Raw genomic sequence first — 20,171 nt, forward strand, 5'->3', positions numbered from 1 at the left:
AAGCGCTTTGCAAACTTTTGACTCGTCAAAGTGCCAAGATGTTGGAATCCAGCTGAGAGGAAACATCACGCCCACACCCGCCAGGGGTTGAGTAATCGTGATATCAATGTGGCCAAGAATTAAACCACAGAATGCCTCTTTTGATAGCTTAAAGGGCAATAACAGTCTCCTTGCCAAAGTTTTTTTTTTGTTAGTGAGATTGCCACATTGCTGTCACGTTGCCCTCTGAAGCTAATCGTATACAGTGGAAGAAGCATGCCAAGTATTCCCCGATGCCTGAGAATGGCCGAGGAGGCCTCGTCTCTCCGATAGAGACAGCGGTGCCGTCTGCAGGAGACTCAAAATAGCAGTCAATTGACAAGACAGCTGGCCCGAACGACACCGCAGCCTTGGAATAGCCGAGCGCTGTCGTGACGCTGCAGGCACGTACGCTGTATACACACACTGTCGTCTCCAGCCACTCGCTCTCGGAACCGCCGTGCCACCCTCGTAGCCCTCGGCCCCAGACTCTAACCCGAAGCACGGGGAGCCGCTGGAAGTATTCTTAACCCCTCCTGCCTTGGAATGTCACCCTCCGCGAAGATTAGTTGGCAGGAGGGCCGTGGGATAGGTTGACACACGAGCAGATGCAGTATGAGGTGCGTTTCCACTGTTGGGCAGGTTGTCGAGGAGGCTCTCTTTGTTCCTTTTGCACGTTTAGCAGCTCCTGCAGCTAAGTGGTTTGAGTCATGAATCGGTGCCTCTTGCCACAGACTTCATAATAAATGTTTCTTATAAAACAACTTAATTTATTGGTTTCTTTTGAGAAACTTGGCTTTTATTTTTGGCAGCTTCTCACTGGACTTGAACACAGTCGTTAAGACCTTTTTAAAAAATCTGATCGGTTCACAGGAAACTCCCTGGATTATTATTATTACTTTATCTTCCAGTGATCAACTGAGAGTAACAAATCATGTGTTTTTATTAGGTTACATTGACTTTGTTTCTTTTTTTTGTCCCTGTAGAACATTTAGAAGACATAACTCTGTAATGGAAGTTGTATGCCATGTCTTAGAAGGCCTTTACTATTAACTCGGTGTAAAACTGTTGGATGATTTTTTTAATACATAATTGAAGGTGTTGGTGATGATGGGAAGTCCCACACAATAAAAAAACATTTTAATATTTCAATGTTTAATAGCTACGACCGCTCATTTAAAGCTTATTTAACTTTTGCTTTTTTTCCAGACTGTCTTGACTGTCTTGATCTATTGTGTTTTTATTTTTTTAGAGAATGATCTTATGATTTAAGAGAGTGCGAAGAAATAAACAGCCAATGAAATGGAAAGCGGGGATGCCTCAGAGAGCAGGTAAAGGGATTAGACGAGTGAAATGATGTACGCGTCTGTGTTTGACAGGTGTAACTACGGCTGGCAGGGCCAGTTCTGTGATGAATGTGAGCTTCACCCCGGATGCGTCCACGGGACCTGCAACGTCCGGTGGCAGTGCAACTGCGAGACGAACTGGGGTGGCATGATGTGCGATAAAGGTATGGAAAAGTTTTTGTTTTGTTTCATGGCCTCCCACACAAGATGCTGGCAAAGCGCCCGCTCTCATCCTGCACGTTCTCTAACGCTACAGTAGCTGCTGAAATGCTGCTCCTGGTGTTCTTGTTGGAAGAAGGAAATAACGGGAGTAACGGGCCAATAGTGACGTTGTTGACGAAATGTTCTTTTTTTTTTTTTTTTTTTTGACATTTTATAGATCAAACAATGAATTAGTTGCAAAAGTGTTCTTCGGGCACTTTTAGGTAGCGTAAGGAGAGACGTTCTATCAAAAGCCTTTATCTTGCTGGCATGTTGGTTCAAACGGCAGCTGGTTTCGACCTCACTTGTTCTTCATCCGGGTGGAACTGGCAAAAGTAAATGGGGAGGTGCTCTATATAGGAAAATGCGTAGTAAATAAACAAATAAAATACAGAGTAAACAACGATGACGGAAAATTAAAGGATCAAAATGTCAAAGCAAATCATATCGCAGTGTTCAATTTAAAAGATTTTTGGATCCGATAGCAAAATTTATGCTCCGTCTTTCAGATGTCAGTGAATAAAGAAAATAATAATCACAATGATGGATCATGAATATTTTATGTTTTGCAAAATAAAAACAGTATTTAAAGGTACATTAACGTACCTTCACATGAGGTCTGAGTTCTCTCTGACTCGAGAACAGCAGCTGGATAGTTTTACCTCCTGTGGCATCGGAGCAGCAGCAGGGACACTCGATCCCCCCCCTCACATCCCTTCGTCACCGAGGGCTCTTCGGGGGATGAGAACGTGTCCTCAGATCCCCAGTGGAGACGGATCCCTGCTCTTTTATTTACCAGCCTGTAGGGTGACCTGGCCTTTACCCTAAGGATGGTGTGCAGGGATCAAATAGGGTTTCGTTGAGTTTCTTAGGTGTACGGAAAAAAAATCATTCGCAATTAAAGAAGAAAAGGGACATCTAGGAGTCTATTCAGTCTATAACTGACTAAAAACTGCAACTTAACCACTTGGCTGTGACCTGTAAATAATGTAAAACCTTTATCATAATGGAGTGCAGCAGAGTGGTTGTGAAAACACTCTGTGCTTCCTGTCAGAGTTCGACAGCTGGTGGATCTCAACAAGCTTGCAGGGAACTACCGGATAAAGTGGTGAAACGAGAGTTATCTCACGGGGTCGATCCAATTAACAAAGTCTGAAGGTGGAGCGATGAGGAGGCTAAAACGTTCCTCAGATTAGTACATGAAACAAACATCTACGTCATGTGTTGTACATCACTTTGGTGTGTTTCATTAAACTCTGTCCTCTCATTGCGCCCTCTTCTTTTCCAATAATTTAATGCCGCCCAACTGGAGAATGAGCGTCACCAGCTTGACGCTCCCAATTCCTAATAATCACATACGGGTAGTGTATTGAAACACAGAGCACATTAATTAGAAGTTTCTTGATGAATATATCTTCTCTAATTTGGAGATTTGGTCTAAAATGGGTGAAATCACTGAATTGGAGTCTTCGTGTCTCTAAATGTGTCTTCCTCCAGATCTGAATTACTGTGGTCGCCACCAGCCTTGTGTCAACAGAGGAACCTGCACCAACACTGAACCGGACGAGTACCACTGCGCCTGTCCTCAGGGATACTCTGGCAAGGCCTGTCAGATAGGTGAGAGACAACCTGCACTGCTGTTTATGAAAGGCCCGTCACAAGAACTACGCTTGTTGAGCGACGTGTTGTCCCAGAATATTAGAGAACGATATTGTCTTCTTCAGACCATTTGATGCCACTAATATAATGATTATATAATGGCAAGTACACCCTGCCAACTAGCAATGAACTTTATATATTCAATATTCAGACTTTGGAATTTGAATTTTAAAATATAAAAAATGTAAAACAACAAATAAAATGCACTCTCGTGCTCTGCTAACAAAAATTCTAAAAAAGTCTTCTAGTTGTAGGGAATGTTGGTGATGGTCATTCAGAAAGAAATTTGCTGGTTTAAGCTTTTCAGATGTGAATATTTGCTGCATTTCTTTGCCTTATGTGATTGTAAACTGAATATCGTTTTGGTTTTGGACTTTTGATTAACAAGCAATTTGAAGATTAAGAGATTGTCTCTGGCTCTGAGAAATTGTGATTTAGTCACAATTTGTTTTTTTGTTGATTTTGTCTATTTTATTGATCAATAAACAAGCATTAATTGAATCCTTAGTTACAATCCTAGCAGTGTCTTAAGTACTATTGTATGACAAAGAATGCCCTATGAGATTATTGAAATGATTGAAGAAAATTGCTTACCGACAAAAAGCCCAATCTATAATCTGAATCTGTAAGAAAAAAGAGTAATGTTTTACTTTTCCCTTCTTTGAACTCTCCTCCCTCCATCAGCCGATCACGCCTGTGTTTCCAACCCTTGCGTCAACGGTGGCGCATGCCACGAGGTTCCCACAGGGTTCGAGTGCCAGTGTCCGCCGGGCTGGGAGGGTCCGACCTGTGCCGACAGTGAGCCCCTGCACTACTCTCAATCATCTCCACTTCTTCCATCCTCAGACTTGCACTTACATCTTTCACTCTCAGCCACTGCTTTTTTCATCCTTTTCTTCCAAACACATCCACTAACTAATTTGGAGATTAACGTTTTACTTCTTAACTAGTCCATGCTCTCTTACCCCCCAAACCTGTCGTCTCTCTCCTTCTTGTCCTCTTTCACCATCATCTTGTTAAAGTCTAACTCAAGTCCAACACAAATGTTGCATGTAGTTAGAAATAAACAGAAAGTGAGTTGAGGTGTGTTCTTTTTTTTTCAGATTTGGACGAGTGTGCCTCCAGTCCATGTGCTCAGGGTGGAACCTGTGTCGACCTGGAGGACGGCTTCAAGTGCGTGTGCCCTCCACAGTGGGAGGGAAAGACCTGCCAGATAGGTGAGCCATCAACACAAACATTTTATTTTACCAGAGGCGGTTAAAAAAAACGGTACTTCCCGTGTTCAGGATTTCAGTTCTTTGGCAAACAACTCTTCATTTCTCCAGGGAAGACGTGTTTTTGCAGGAGTTTCTTTCCGTTTTCTAGAACAAATAAAATGACCTCGGAGACACTGCTCAGATGTGTTTTTGGATTTGAATTGGCAACCAGCAACCTGAGGTCCATTGCCAGAGTACAAGCTATCAATATCCTGGATGTGCTGGCAGCTGCCCTGCTCTTTTCTTTTTTTCTTTTTTTTCTCAATGACTTTATGAGCTACTAGTGTGTCTATATCTGGCTGTTTGTTTGTCGCTGTCTGTGGCATTCGTTTTTACACTACGCCTACCGTCCCAACAAGCGGACGTGACCAGCGTGAAGCCAGGAAATGGATTACGACCGGTAAACAAAGTTAGAGTGTGTGTGTGTGTGTGTGTGTGTGTGGGGGGGGGCGGCCCTGAAGGTAGGAAAAAGAGTTCAGAAAAGTGTTCAGTGTCATCTTACCAGCTCGGATCTCAGCTTACAGGCAGCCATTGGCCTCCTGTTTTACCTGGCGTGTGTGTGCGTGTGTGCGTGTGTGCGTGTGTGTGTGTGCGCGTGTGCGTGTGTGTGTGTGTGTGTGTGTGGTTTAGGGTTTCAGAGAGAAGACAGGTGTGTGAGTGAACACAGCAGGACTCCCTACTGACTGCCACCCCCCCCCCCCCCCCCCCACCCCCTTTATAGTAAATATTATATGAGTCTCTAATAGTTATGCATTAAATCATCAGTAGTCCAGCGATTTTTAATATTGCAATGACAAAGTTTAGACAGAGTGTTAGAAAATGAACAACATTGAAGCAACAGAGGCCGAGGTGTCCTGACTTTCACTCCCAAGTATAAGTCCAGCCCCAAAAACACTGGATCCTACATTTCCCAATATGCAACCAAAAAGCATCTTTTTTTTACCACATAGATGCTGAGATGACTTAACCAAATAACCAGGTTGGGTTTCTGGTCTCTTTTCTGTCTCTTTGTACTTTTCTTGGTTGTTGTTTCAATTGATGGACTCGGTCTGCTTCTACTTCCTGCCTTTACAGATGCAAATGAGTGTGCAGGAAACGTTCCCTGTGTGAACGCTTACTCTTGCAAAAATTTGATTGGCGGATATTACTGCGACTGTTTTCGAGGATGGTCCGGACAAAACTGTGACATCAGTCAGTATTTCTTCCCCTTTCCCTTAAAAGTCACTTCTAAATTTCTGCTACTTTCAATCGCCTCCTCTCACTTCCTGGACTCACAACACAGGTGTAGTTTAGCGTCACCTGCTTTCCCCACATGTGGTAACCCGTTCCTCTTTCGTCTTGGCAAACTGAATCATCCTGACTGAACTTGCATGCCCAGTTCCTTGCTGAGGATCCACTGCATGACCAGTCACAATCTATACAAGGTTTATCTGGCACTCTATTAGCTTCACTAGTCATTTCTTTTCCAAACTTTAAATTAATCTGTGCACATCCCACACTGTAGTGGATAAGGTGATACATATTCCATGTTCTTCATAATGTTTGATAATAAAACGTAATCATTCACGTCTTCTTCTTCCTCTTCAGACCTCAACGGCTGCCATGGTCAGTGCCAGAATGGAGCAACATGCAAGGTATGAATGTTTTCATTTGAATCTTCATATTCCACTTTACCCAGTCGTCTTGCACCAAACGTGAGCCAAGACAGCGTGGAGATGCCCACACAGTCTGTGCGCCAAAGATCCACCGCCTTGTGTTTGTCGTTGCCATTGGTCTCTTCATTGTTCTTTTGTTTTCTTCTTTAGGTGGGCCCCAGGGGTCACCACTGCCGGTGTCCTCCAGGTTTTGTGGGCTCTCACTGTGAAATCCAGAGGAATAAGTGCGACAGCGGACCATGCCAGAACGGCGGCCATTGCCACGCATTGTTGGACGGCTTTGTGTGTCAATGCCCGCCACAGTTTGCTGGACAGCTGTGTGAGGTGAGTCTCATGTTCCACGAGTCACATTCGATTGGATTATTGTGGATACAGTGACGGTTTATAAGCTGGTGATAGCTTTTGATTTTTACAGAAGATGATCGCTGTGGACAGCAACTGCCGTAAAGCGTGTCATAATGCTCCTAGCATCCAATGAACTTTATAAATTGCCATGGAAAAACATGCCAATAACATCACACAATGGAAGCCATGATGATGATTTGGTGAAAGGAAGAGAATTATAATACTTGCATGATGATTCGATTTTTTTAAATATACACAAAGCGACTTGTAATGCTGTGCAAATACTCAAACTGCAGTAGTCATTACAGCACAGTTATCTAAGCCAACTGTCCTTTGCCAAAGTACGATCTGCCTAAAAGTTGTGTAGTACGTTCCAAGCCCAATAAGCCAGGCCTGGGTTTTATTGCAAACTTCTTCTGTCTTTGCTGCAGCCTTTTTTATATTTGAGGTGTGTGTGTGTGTGTGTGTGTTTGAGGCTAATGTAGGTTAGCAGTGAGGAAGCTGACACTTCACTGCATCTCTTGGGTCCTGAATGGAGGACATTGCTGGTCAGGAGCCAATCCTGTTTTAGCATCTCGACTATAAATATGAGCCTCTCTGAATGAGGGGACGCTGCTGAATTTCTGCCCGCATACTACCGAGCCCTGATGCCTGCTATGGCACGGCGTAGATTCCTGCCCTGCCCTGCAGTGCCACAACTATGCATCATATTTCCCTGATTAGTGTCTCCTCTCAAGCCCACAGAAGTTTGATTGTGAAAAGGTGTTTTTTTTTTTTTCATTTCTGATCTAAAGGAAGGAATAAGGACAACTGGAAATGCACATCTACTCTCTTATAGGTGACATCCCTGTCTTGATCATTTGATACCAGTTTATAGATTTAATCCTTTGTTTCACACACATCATTTATTTTTGGGAGTCAAACCAAAAAGAAAACTGACTTCTTTGTAGTTTGTTTTAACTGATACTTTACAGAATTTGAATCCGTTAAGGGCGCCGGATTCACTTGGGAAGGGGAGGGGCCTAATTGCAGCTTGTGTGAAGAAATGTAGCAACCCGCTCACTAATGATTAAATCTATAAACCAGCGCAAGAATGTCAATTTATGTCTGCCGTGCAGACAGCTGCCTGCACATATTGAAATGGGCATATCTGTAGACAATCGTCTGGTCTTGACACGCATGGGCCGGTGGGAATGATTGAAAGGTCTTTTCACAGCGTTGGAATATAGGTGCGTTTGCAGGGATACAGACTGCTTTAAAATAACTCAAAAACAAAGTAGGACAGGGACGTAAAGTGGCCCCCGTCTTCCTTCGCCCATGGTTAACGTGCCCCCCCCCCCTCTATTCCTGGTATGCAAAATAGCAGTAGTGCAGCTGTTGTGATGTTCTTCACAGATCTCTCAAAAATGAATCCAGCAAGTCGCTGGTTGCTTGTTCGTCCGTTCTCTCCCTTTCAAATTCTGGCTTTCTGGGCCTTTTGTGCCGACGGATCCATTGGCCCTTCAGCATTGAAGTCTTGGATTGTTAGTCCGTTAAATGACACCAACATCAGCACGTCCATCATCTCCACTCTTAGAGTTGACCTCCAATCTGTCTTGATTCTGCTTAGACAGCTGAATCCCCTCTCGCATACAGCTGATGTAAACTGAGGTGGATATTAAGCCGTTTGCTTTACCTATTATTTTACATGTTGAGAAGTGGTTTCCACTGATGGCAACCAGAGTTCAAGAATTGGTTGCCAATCTCTCAAAGTGGTCGTCAATCGCAACCTGGCGCCCCTTACCTTCGAACCTGTCTGCTGCAATGAAACAGTCCGAACAGTTCCCTTAATGTGCTGAAGATTTATTGGCGCTCTTGCCCTCAGACACGCTCCCCTGACCACACGCATGCAAAGTGAAGGAAAAAAATGTATCTGGCCTTGACACTGAAGAGTAAAATAAACTGTGTGACCACAGACTTCCCCCACCCTGTTGCCCTCCTCCAACTCCCTCGTTCAGCACCTTAAATGGCAAAAAGGGTTCAACCCAAAGTTTATGCACAAGTAGGCTTCTGTTTACAGAAACTGGGCGATTTTCACTCCAACCTCTGTGTTGCTCCATGTAGAAATGGCAAAATATGTCGCCGTGGCCTGTGTCACAGTGGTATGATGGATGATTTATCGTTATTATATTCACTGTGGCTCTGCATGATGTTGGACCAGTGTCAATATTTGCCCTCATAATGGGCTCCATCTTTCTCGTGCCTGCTCAGTGTCTCACTCTTTCTTTCTCTTCTGCCAGGCTCGTGTCTCAGAGTAATCTTGCGAGGTTAAGCACGGCACAGATGTAAAACCAGAAGCATTTGGATTCCCTTGATGAGCTTAGGGACACTTTCTGAGGCTTACTTTGCCCGTCCACTTACCTTCGATTTGTTCTGAGCGGCAGCGGTGGCTTGAGCCAAGCAAAGCCGCTCACCTGCACAGACTTAAGATCAGCTTTCTCTGTCGCTCATTCACTTGCGTCTTCACTTGTTTTAATAATCATCAGAAAACCGTCTTTGTGAGGTGATGGCGTTTGGTAAATTGAGTTATTATGGCAGCAGCAGCAGCAGCAGCAGCCTATCGCCTCCCACAACTACCGTCCAAATGTCCTTGGGCAAGGCACTGTACCTCTGTGACCCGGTGGAGCTGCTCAATGGAATCAGAGGACTGTAATTGTGAGGAAGCATTCGTAGAAGAGTGCGTTGGTGCTGGTTCTTTTGGATGTGAATTTTTGAAACTTTTTGAATGTCAAATTAGTTGGAACTACTTTCCCTGGAGAAATAAATGTAAAAAACACTATCCCAATATAGGTCATTTCATACCTTGATACCGATATATATGAGGGTATAGCATGTTCGACGGTAGTTCAATAAATGGTATATGAGAAAACCACATGGTGAAGCTTAGTAATCAGATTAAGACAATAGTTTGATTTAACGGAGTTTCATCAGAGAAAGCTGAGTTAGTACGTGTATCATGATATCTCAGTCGCGATACGATTTTAAATAAGACGATAAATTATCGTACTGAAATATCGGCCAGCCCTGCTTTTTAACACATTGACATGTTATCGCCTCATAAACTTGCTGTGGTGAAAATGCTGGCAAAAAAAAAAAAACAACCTAAACTATTTACTCTCGTTTCAGCTCTATTTTGGTCTCTACCAACTCCTGAAGGAACTATCTGTCTCTTGAGCGGTTAGAAGTACTCCACTACGTTCACCAGTTAGTTGCTAACTTTGTCTATGTGCCGTTTGGTGCTGGGCAGGAAGTGTACAGTCGGTTTTCAGAGCTGATGCTCTCGGCGGTGAGACTGAATCAGAACAATAAAGTTGAGGTCCAGAAAACCAAAATAACCACCGTCAATCCGAATGATGAAGAAACGGAGAGTTAATCCTTTTATCAACATAAAAATCTTAATCTTAAGCCGCTTTAAGTGTGATTTTTAGAAGTTTTATTTCTTCAATTTGACTGATGTGTATACTGACTGTATTGTAAATGCATATCTTTGTCTCCTTAATGTTTCCTCAGATCTATGGCTGGTCCCCCTCGGACGCTTGTGATCCAAACCCTTGTGAGAATGAGGCCAGGTGCCACAGCATGGACCAGGACTTCTACTGCGCATGTCCCGAAGGCTTCGAGGGGAAGACGTGTGAGCGGCTCAAGGAGAACTGCCAAACCGCTCCGTGTCAAGGTGACTGAAGTTGTCTGCAATGATGAAACGCTGTTTAACTACTATGTGAAAGACAAGTAATCAATTTGAACAGTTTTTTTAAAAGTTTTTTTTATTCTTGCAGTGATTGACAGCTGCACTATTGCCGTAGCAACCAACGACTCCGCTGGAGTGCGGCACATCTCGTCCAATGTTTGTGGTCCACGAGGACGCTGCATCAGCCAGCCAGCGGGCAACTTCACCTGCATGTGTGATCTGGGTTTCAGTGGCATCTACTGTCATGAAAGTACGTAGAGACTCTTGCTTTGAGATGTTTATTAAAGATCATACAGACAACTGTATTTCAAAAAGTGAAAAAAAAAGTTGGTAATTTGCCTTCAAAATGCTTTTTTAAATTAATTTACAAATACTGCACACATTTCTATCATTAATATTTTATTCCACAAAACACGAATATCCTGTAATTTCCTCAAAACAGTTATACCAGTCTATTACTTTTTCTTTCTTTTTTATTCCCCTCCCCTATTTAGCGTTTAATTATAGATGGTTTATAACACATTTTGATGTTATTGTAAGAAGATGTAAAGTTCTATTAATGTCTAACATTTTACATATACACAGTCTAACAAAATTTTTGTCATATCTAATAAGTAAAAAAATAAACAATGATTGTTATCCCTTAATAAACGCCTAACATTTTCTTATTTTTGTTCACAAATGCATAATAGTGTGTTATAAACATTTCTGAAGTGAACTACTTGCACAGAGTGTTACTAAAAGTCGTAGATCTTCTGAGTCGTCCTGCTGAAAACGTTAACCCCCCCCTCACTTTTTCAGATATTAACGACTGCATCAACAACCTCTGTGGAAACGGAGGGACCTGCATTGATGGCGTGAACTCCTTTCAGTGCTTCTGTCCTGATGGCTGGGAGGGTCGACTGTGCGACTTCAGTGAGTCCCTCTGCAACTATGCAGAATCTATCTATGCAGAGTTTAGATTTTAAAAAAGAGCATGCCTGCCTGTGGTAGCGCTTCAGCCTACTCTGTTTCAGATTTCTTTGCACTAAATAACAGACGTTTTGGGCAAAGATCTAACCGCTCTTCCTCCGTCCTCCAGATGTCAATGAGTGCAGACACAACCCGTGTAAGAATGGCGGCCGCTGCGTCGACCTGGTGAACGACTTCTACTGCGAGTGTGCCGACAACTGGAAGGGCAAGACCTGCCATTCCCGTGAGTTATGTCGACTCTCTGTTAATGTGTGGTCATGTTCATAGCTTGCTGCGACCCCGACTCCAATATGGCTGACACGTGTTTGTGTGTTGGAGCATAAGAATTTTCTTTCTCACTGATGCTATGAATGGTCATACGAAGATCATGTGTGTGTGTGTGTGTGTGACCTCAGTGTTTCTCTGTCATCCTGGTCAGGCGAGAGTCAGTGTGATGCAACCACCTGCAGTAACGGAGGCACCTGCTACGACCGCGGGGATGCCTTCCGCTGTGCCTGCCCGCCTGGTTGGGGAGGAAACGCATGCAACACAGGTGAGGCCTCGGGATGGCGGCTGTCTCTGAACATATTTGAATCAGCTGTGTTTCAGATGTCTGGAACCAGACTAATTTAGCCTATTAGATTCTGGAACTGCATTGACAGCCAGAATAATACAAAAGGTATATTTAAGGATACAGTCAAAGTTTGGCTATTAAATCAATTCAGATTTAAGGGTTTACCACATTCCCATATATAAATAAATATATGTCAAACAATCCATGAGGGTCATAAGTTGCCGACATTGACTTTTTTTTTGAGAGTAAATATTTTTATTGCACTTTCACATATAAATAATGTTGTGCTACATTCCTGCTAATTAATACATCTGCATCACAACAACACTTGAAAATATGGTTCTGAATTCAGTGCATTTCTTTCCGTTTTGCAAAATGAGCAACAATGTATTGCTCTTCTACTCTGGACTGCAGGCGCAACATTCAGGAAATATTCAAGGATAATTGATGAGCAATTTGAGTTTCAGGTTTTATTGCCAAAACACTGTAATATGTGATTTATTGTCCAAGTATGCTGTTCATACCATTTTCTGTTTGTAAGATCCGTGATCTGACTAATGCTTTCTCTCTTCCCACAGCCAGGAACAGCACATGTGCCTCCAGTCCTTGTTCCAACGGTGGAACCTGTGTGGGAGGAGGAGACACCTTCACCTGCATCTGCAAAGAGGGCTGGGAAGGCCCCACCTGTGGCCAAAGTTAGTCTCTCCATGAAGCTTTGCATATAACTGACATAAAAGTCACCCTGCTCTTAGCTCATCATGTACTTATTATTCCTTTTAAGGCCCACGTGCCCAGTGTTTGTGATGTGATGGAACATTTCTTTGTTTCTTAGCATGTTGATTATCTTGGTTTACTATATTTTATGAAGTGATGTTTCAAAGTCTCTTTCTGCGAGTGTAGCCAAGCACCAACACCTGCGATATTTAAGAGCTTTAAATGTCACAGTAACTCAAGTAAAATAAGCAAATGTGTGATTTATTCAAGGCTGCACATTGTGACAGTGGTATTTAATGAACCACTGATGGGGAGGGCTTCTCTGTAATGCTACAATGAGTATATAAGTTATAAACCAGCTCACATGGGATGTGATATTTACATTAACTTTACAGTTTCTGAGCTTGTAATACAAGAGGAATTTGTGCCATCGTAAGATAACTTGGATATATTAACATGTCCTAGGTGTTTTAGCAAAAAATGTAGGCAGCTAACATTAAAAAGTGTCACAAGTAGAACTTGTAGCTAAATATTCAATATTTTTATCTTCAAAAAAATCCGTACATTTTATTAATGCAATGGCAATTTACACACACGTGGCCCTCTAACAACGTAACGCTAAAAGTCTCCTTTTTGTTGTTCTTTTCTCCAGATATAAACGACTGCAACCCTCACCCATGGTATGTACAGTTTCCTGCCTCACTCACTCCTGTGGCGTAGCCAAACTTTCCCCCGTCTCCCTCATCTCCACACTTCACACAGACCTTGCAGGCTGGAGGGGTGAAGGGCCGCTAAATGCAGTGGAAGTTGTCCTTAAATCAAGCCTCAAAGGAGCATCTCTCAGAGGAGGGGGTTTGGATATTGAATAGGACAGGGAGAGATGGAGAGAGGTTTTCTGAAGGGGGGTGGGGGGGGGGCAAGAGTCCCACCTAGCCCATGGTGAATGCAGGTGGGGGGTTGAGTGGCGGGGGGAGGGCGTTCGTGTCCATTCTTCTCATGCGACCTGGGGGGGAGACGGGCTTTGAGGAGGAATGGAAGGAGAGGGCATGATGAGAGGAGAGGAGGGGAGGGGAGGGGAGGGACTGGACACGCCAATTAGCATCTGAAAGGTGGAGGCTTGTATTGATGAGTTGAATTGAGCCTTGTGACCCCCCCCCTCTCTCCACCGCCACATACACACACACACCCACACACAAAAACGATCTGCTTTGTTGCGGCTGGAAAGGATGTGGCTCTTATACTGCCTCATCTAATAGTTTATTTCTTTCCTCTCGCAGTTACAATGGCGGCATCTGTGTGGATGGAGTCAACTGGTTTCGGTGCGAGTGCGCTCCCGGATTCGCCGGACCAGACTGCCGAATCAGTGAGTAATGATACGAGGTTACTTTACCTGCTTTTTAGATGCAGAGCAAATATGCAAAACCCTCAACCAAAACATTTAAAATCAAAATCCTAAACCTCATTCATCATTCATAAGAGCCTAACATAGCCATGGCAACATGGTATGATTAAGAGGATGGATAGGTGGAGCAAGGAGAGACCGAAAGGAAAAGCGGGTGACAAGGAGGTGATGGACACATTGACACCTAAATGTAAGACCGGTACGCCGCCCTCTCCCTTTTTCTTGGTCCTCTAACGCCTCAGAGGTCAGAGGTCGTCCCTCCTCCGTACTCACACAGTCACACAAACGCACACGGAAGACAAATTACTCGGTGACCCTGAAATTCTTCTTCTCCGCTCTTTTGTTTCGGGCCGGATAGCGTTCACCTTTTCTCTCAGGCTTGAATTTGAGAATTCTCATCCAGACTGTGTTCATGTGGAATCTGGATGACAATGGCTCGGGCTCTCTGTGATATTGGTGGGAAGGACCAATTGATATGTGTCGTTCAAAGAACTGCTCAAATTAGAGATGGGTCGGTGGTCAAACCTGTGCACAATTTACTCATTTATGAGGATAAATGTGGTCATTTAAAACGTACAATTTTGCAGACATTTCTGAGGCTACGGTTGATCATTTTTGTAGTTCATTATCCTGTTCGTGTCCAAGCTAATGAGCTAACTGTAAGTTGGCAAGCTACTAGAAGTAAATAGCTCGGTACAGAAAACGTTCCAGTTACTAACAAGCCCTACAAGTAGTTCCGATGTCACCAAACTTATATTTCGCAAAGACATAGTACAAATGTAGCTGTGTTGTGACCGGGCCTTTACTATAAAGGGTCGGTAGCTAAACATGTTGGGATCCAGGACCTACATCCAACTTAAATTTGATGCATCTCTTACCTTTACAGACATAAACGAGTGCCAGTCTTCACCTTGTGCCTACGGTGCCACCTGTGTGGACGAGATTAACGGTTTCCGCTGCATCTGTCCGCTCGGTAGAACGGGAGCGCGATGCCAAGAATGTAAGTACATCTTTATTCTCTGCTCTTTGAAGTCATACTCACTCATTGATTCCATTATATAGGCAACATTTTGCCTCATTGTGCAGAATTTTGACAACTTTGATTCAGCCATTGATTGAGTCACACATGACTGCAGCCCTCTTGCTGGAGAAGTACAACATGTCTCTGTCTGTATGTAGTTATAGGTGTTGGGAGGACTTGCTACTATGCTGGGCTGCAGTTTCCCCATGGCAGCCACTGGGAGGAAGAGTGCAACAGCTGCCATTGCATCAATGGCAAAGTGGACTGTACAAAGGTAACAGTGCCAGCTTAACTCTGCTACTCCTCACTTACAAACAAACTCAAACAACAGCAAGGTAGAAAGAGTTTCAACCAATGCACAAACTATCTGACGGGTTTCTTAGTTGTTGGTACACCATTATAAATGTTTTTGTCGGTTTACATGTTGGTGATTTTTTTTTTTTTTGACTTTGTGACATCAGGTGCTGTGTGGTCGGCGTCCCTGTCTGCTCCAGTCTCCAGACCAGGACCAGAAACAGCAGTCCTGCCCGGCTGGACGAGAGTGTCTGGAGCACAGCTACCTGACGTGCTTCTCTCCCCCTTGCCAACAGTGGGGGGTTTGTTCCATGGCTGGACCCTCACCTCCACAAGCAACCACCAAGTGCCAGCCAAACACCGGACATTTGGACAACAGCTGTGGCCGCGTGACACTTGTCTTCAACAGAGACAAAGTACCACCAGTGAGTCATCTCTTCATATAAATCTTTGCTGTTGAAGTCGTGAACACATTTTCAGGCTGTGGTTGTTGTTTTTTTGTATTATCCCTGATCAGTATGTGTGTTTGTGTGTGTGTGTGTGTGTGTGTGTGTGTGTGTGCGCCTGTTCAGGGAACAACAGTGGAGAACATCTGCTATGAGCTGAGGTATCTTCCTGACACCCGACGCTTGTCAAAAGACCACGCCCTACTGCTTTTGTGTGACCTCTCTCGGTCCAATCAGGATGCTGTAGAAGTGGCTATAGTAAGTGAATGATCTGCGTTGTCTTGTTCTTGGCTTAGCACACACACTATATTCTTACGTTCTACAGTGTTAATAAACTCCCATTTAGGTTGAGAAGCACAGTGTTGCACAGTTTGAGTTGGTTGGGACACAAATACCCAAACAACTAGTGCTACTCTCTGGCTATTTGTACAAAACAGTTAACCCTAAAATTACTCGCACAACGTTTTGCGTTCAATATACATTTTTTTTTTTCCCCAAAAAAATGTATATTGTATACATGTTTAAATATATATTGTAAATATTCCAGACTTGGCGCTTGTTCCCAGCTGTTATGTCTCATTTTCTCTGGTTTGGTTCTCAGTCTTTCCAGCCGGAGGATCTACCGGACCACAGTCTGATCCAGGAGGCAGCCAGCGCTATAGTTGGCACCTTGTCCAAGCGGCACAACAGTACCGTGATGCTGGCAGTTATTGAGGTCAAAGTGGAAACACAGGTCATGCCCCCCTCAGTCGGTGAGTAATAATTAACAAGGGTGTCCCACAAGGGTTTGTTGTGGTCCTCGTTCAGTTCCTCAGTTAGTATCCTCACTATTTCTACTGATTTCTACTCCTTGTCCTCCCTTGAACATCTTGATGTCAGCAGATTACCAGGTGCCTCTACTATGTGTGGTGTTCTGCTTGCTCTGCCTGTTCTGCATTATCGTATGCGTTTGGTGGACGCGCAAACGGAGAAAAGAGCGCGAGAGGAACTCGCGACCAGCTGCCGACGACAACGTGAACAACCAGTGGCAGCCACTTAGGCTCGTCGTGGGACGTCAGCAGCAGCAGCAGCAGCAGCAGCAGCTGAAAGAAAGCAACAGGGACGCCGAGCAGGAGCGCAAAAAGCTCATGGGCCCCTATCGGACGTGTGATGAGGGGGAGGAGGAGGAGACGGAAGGCGAGCTTGAGCTCGAGGAGGAGTGTGGTGGAGCAGAGGCGGGAAAGCAGCAAGTTTATAAGTGCTCCAAGACTGCAGTGCAGTCCAGTGGGGAAGTGATCTGTACCATGCACAGTTCCAGTTCACCCCTCAAAGCACCCCACCGGACCCCAGGCTACAGCACCAAAGACAACCGCTGGAAAAATGTCAGTGCCGTCTTGACCGGTCAGAAAGACCATTGTGTATAAGACATTTAAACAAAGGACTCTCAATGTGGAAGCGAGGGAAGCTGCAAGGCAGCAGCTATTCTTCTTTTTGGATTACTTTTGGGAAGAAAAAAAGGCTTTGTGTTTTAATAAGCCGCTCTTTGCTTTGTTTTCATGTTTTTGTCACTGTCCCCTGAAGTACTTTTTGATTCAGGAGGCTAGAGCACAGTGAACATCCTTTTTTTTTTTTTTTTTTTGCTTCTGTGTTTACTTATTTTTCTTTAGTTATGTACAGAAGGGGCTGAAATGTTGTTGTTCAAGAGGCTAAAGAAGCTCTCTGCAATTTTTGTTTATGGAATTGTACCATTTTTGAAAACGATGAATCATCGAAAAGGAGGAAAAAAAAAAAACAACCTGTGTAAAGATTTTTGTTTGTTTGTTTACAGATGTTTATGATTTTGTTAAATTGTCAGCGGGCTCCTGTTCAATGTGGGGGGAGGGGAGGGAGGAAGGGTTTTGAGGGACATGGACTGCTGTTACAGCAACAGAGGAAGACCTCCCTTTGCTCTGTCTCGTTCCAGCTTTGCCCACCAATCCACCTGTGGCCGTCATGCGCCAGCCTTACCAAAACACTTGGCCTGGAGGGGGGGGGGGGAGGGGACAGAAACCCCAGTGCCTACTATGTGGCCTTCCATTTTCTTCACCTGTCTCTCAGTTGTCTTGGCTGAAAGCTTTGTTTGAGGATTTTTTTTTTTTTTGCAGTATTTGAGTTGGTAGCAAGTGCCTTTCTAAGGGCCGCGTCGAGGCTCCGAGTCGCGCTGCCCAGTTTGACCTCCTTGTTCTCAAATCTCAAAGGGAAGTGTACATCTAGAGTTCAATTTCACAGCAACGCCATTCAAGGTATTTGATCAAAACAGAAATGAATACTCTGTACATATGTGTAAATACTAAAGGAGTCGCTGTGTATATTTGAAATAAGTAACTTAAAGACAAGTCACACATTTTTATTATTATTATTATTATTGTTATTATGAATAATATTATTTTTTATTTTATTTTTTACAACGCCATTCCTTTTATTTATGCCAGTCGAAATGGGCACGTTTTATAACGCTTCATATCCAGAGTCCCACAGTTAAGAACCTTTACAATGAGGTACCACCTGTGAAGGCATTTCTGAAGGGTTTATCAATGGTTATTCGTGAGGACACGTTTCTTTTTTTCTTTTTTTTTGTGACTAGCTGTCACATCGAGAGTTGTGGCTATGTCTTTAGTGCTTTTTAGTTAGGGCAAATCAGTGAACCCTAGTACCCTTACCATGAAATACCTGGCCAAAGGATTGCCACGTCCATTAACAATTTTAATGATAAAAAGCTTTTTCCAGGCTATGGTCCAACATAATTAGATCTGGTCTCAGTCTTCTATCAGCCTGGCAAAATTAACCTATTGATCTTAGTCAACCATAGATTGACAGCAAAACAAATGATGGCTCGGATAGTTTTTGGATACAAAGAAATCTCAATTCCTTTGCACATAATTCTCTCTATTGAAGCAAACCTGTATTAATATTAGGAAAGATTTATTAATGTATCATCTGTGTTCTTAGAATTTCACAGTTCCATAGCAAAACAGATTTTTAACATGGTCATATTTAAAGGGTAGGTCAAAAATGTGTCAAATAGTGCAGATAAACGGCTGCCGCGCTGCTCTTTAGCGACGGAAACTTCGAAGCAAGTCGCCGCTATGGCCACTCGTCAATCGGTGATGTCACAGTAGGCCTGTTGGCTCACCCTTTGTGACAACACAAAAAGGGGGGGGGGGTGTGCCCTAGAAATGCAACTTGCTCCTGCTTTTCTGCCAGTTTGGAAGCAGAGCAGCCGTCTACTTCTACATTATTTGACCCGGTCTTTATCACTAGTCATTTTTAAATAACTCGTCACTGATTATGGTTGTTTAATCAGGATTTGGTGAAAAACAAACTTTTGGCCGACAGTGTTGCAAAGCTACCAACATTATAGCCTTAAAAAGTTCTCAAGCCATTTCTAAACCCGTCACGAATCCTTTTGTTTCAGGTGCCTTAATGTAATAAGTAATGCATTATTTGTGTATCGATGGTCATCTTTTTATGTTGTTGGTTTGTTTTCACTACTAAGGAAAGTAACTCTTTGAAACATTGTGTGGTGTATAGTGGCGTGTTTTATTCGCCTGAGTAAAGTGCTCTCCTTGTCTCGCTTTGCTGTCACGGAGATTGCTGGAATACAACACTTTATGGAGGATTTAAAAAAAACGAATCAGTCCACCGTGACTCTTTTAAGTGTCATGAATGTGGATGTCAGTAGGTCAAATGTTGACGTCATTCATTAGCTTCATGTTTGGTTTAAAGGCTTTAATGAAGGGAACAATATTTGCAGATGTCTTTGCTACCATGCAGGTGTTGTTGTTTTTGTTTTTTTTCTGTTTCTTTTTTTTTTTTAAGATACCAACTCAGTTCAAAATGACCGACTTTTTCATATCATGTCATTGTCTCAAACCGGCATCGTATTTTCTGTAAATGGGACACAGCAAAATAAAGAATTAAAGATGCATCACTGCTGGTGTTAAAAGCTGAATATGCATATTGTATACATTTTATTCTTTAAAGGGACATAAGTTAATTTTATACAAAGGTTTCCATTATTTTAGTGGATGTTTCATTGTTCTAAATAATCATCCCAGTTATTTATTAAAGCAGTTTTGACACATGTTGATCACGCTTGTAATATTTGGTTTGCAGTACACAACATTAGGAATGTTGACAATGTGAGAGTAAATCTAAATTCACAAAAAACTAAAGGTCCACTCACTTGTGCTGCAACTTTCGTCATGGTCCAGTTAGATGTTCAAACTTTTTAGAAACTTTCATTTGTGTTTTAAAACTCGAGCTTTACAATTTATTCTTGACTTTGGAAACAGCGGTTGACAAAACAAAGTTTGCCTAAAGTCTGCTAGAATATTAAGACTATTCTTTTAGAAGTAGACAAATCACATTTTAGTGAAGCTTACTAGATAAATCGGATGTAGTAATTGCTTTGTAATATTTATTTACACAAGAAAATTGTGTATCATGACACATTGAAAATAATCTATCATCCGATAACAATTAGAGTTAAACATGTCGTCATGCCTTAAAGCTGCAGTAATCTAGGTTTGTATACTAACAAT

At 43.0% G+C, this 20,171-nt stretch overlaps 1 protein-coding gene across 1 annotated transcript in view; it reads left to right on the plus strand.

Moving 5' to 3' along the window:
- jag2b (jagged canonical Notch ligand 2b) overlaps positions 1 to 19,046 on the plus strand; it is a 42,258-nt gene extending 23,212 nt beyond the window's left edge. The window contains exons 6-26 of the mRNA XM_076084595.1: positions 1,398 to 1,528; positions 3,063 to 3,182; positions 3,909 to 4,022; positions 4,328 to 4,441; positions 5,555 to 5,671; positions 6,068 to 6,114; positions 6,286 to 6,459; positions 10,030 to 10,192; positions 10,296 to 10,457; positions 11,009 to 11,122; positions 11,289 to 11,402; positions 11,598 to 11,711; positions 12,311 to 12,427; positions 13,099 to 13,126; positions 13,724 to 13,809; positions 14,735 to 14,848; positions 15,028 to 15,143; positions 15,331 to 15,588; positions 15,736 to 15,867; positions 16,211 to 16,361; positions 16,492 to 19,046. Of these exons, the coding sequence (XP_075940710.1) occupies positions 1,398 to 1,528; positions 3,063 to 3,182; positions 3,909 to 4,022; positions 4,328 to 4,441; positions 5,555 to 5,671; positions 6,068 to 6,114; positions 6,286 to 6,459; positions 10,030 to 10,192; positions 10,296 to 10,457; positions 11,009 to 11,122; positions 11,289 to 11,402; positions 11,598 to 11,711; positions 12,311 to 12,427; positions 13,099 to 13,126; positions 13,724 to 13,809; positions 14,735 to 14,848; positions 15,028 to 15,143; positions 15,331 to 15,588; positions 15,736 to 15,867; positions 16,211 to 16,361; positions 16,492 to 17,012 (3,007 nt within the window). The 3' untranslated portion in view covers positions 17,013 to 19,046. The remainder of the gene's footprint in view (positions 1 to 1,397; positions 1,529 to 3,062; positions 3,183 to 3,908; positions 4,023 to 4,327; positions 4,442 to 5,554; positions 5,672 to 6,067; positions 6,115 to 6,285; positions 6,460 to 10,029; positions 10,193 to 10,295; positions 10,458 to 11,008; positions 11,123 to 11,288; positions 11,403 to 11,597; positions 11,712 to 12,310; positions 12,428 to 13,098; positions 13,127 to 13,723; positions 13,810 to 14,734; positions 14,849 to 15,027; positions 15,144 to 15,330; positions 15,589 to 15,735; positions 15,868 to 16,210; positions 16,362 to 16,491) is intronic.
- Positions 19,047 to 20,171: the final 1,125 nt, after the last annotated feature.

The sequence above is a fragment of the Anarhichas minor genome, unplaced genomic scaffold (assembly GCF_050575085.1).
Source record: "Anarhichas minor isolate MPS153535 unplaced genomic scaffold, ASM5057508v1 ptg000136l, whole genome shotgun sequence".
In the NCBI taxonomy this organism is placed as follows: domain Eukaryota; kingdom Metazoa; phylum Chordata; class Actinopteri; order Perciformes; family Anarhichadidae; genus Anarhichas; species Anarhichas minor.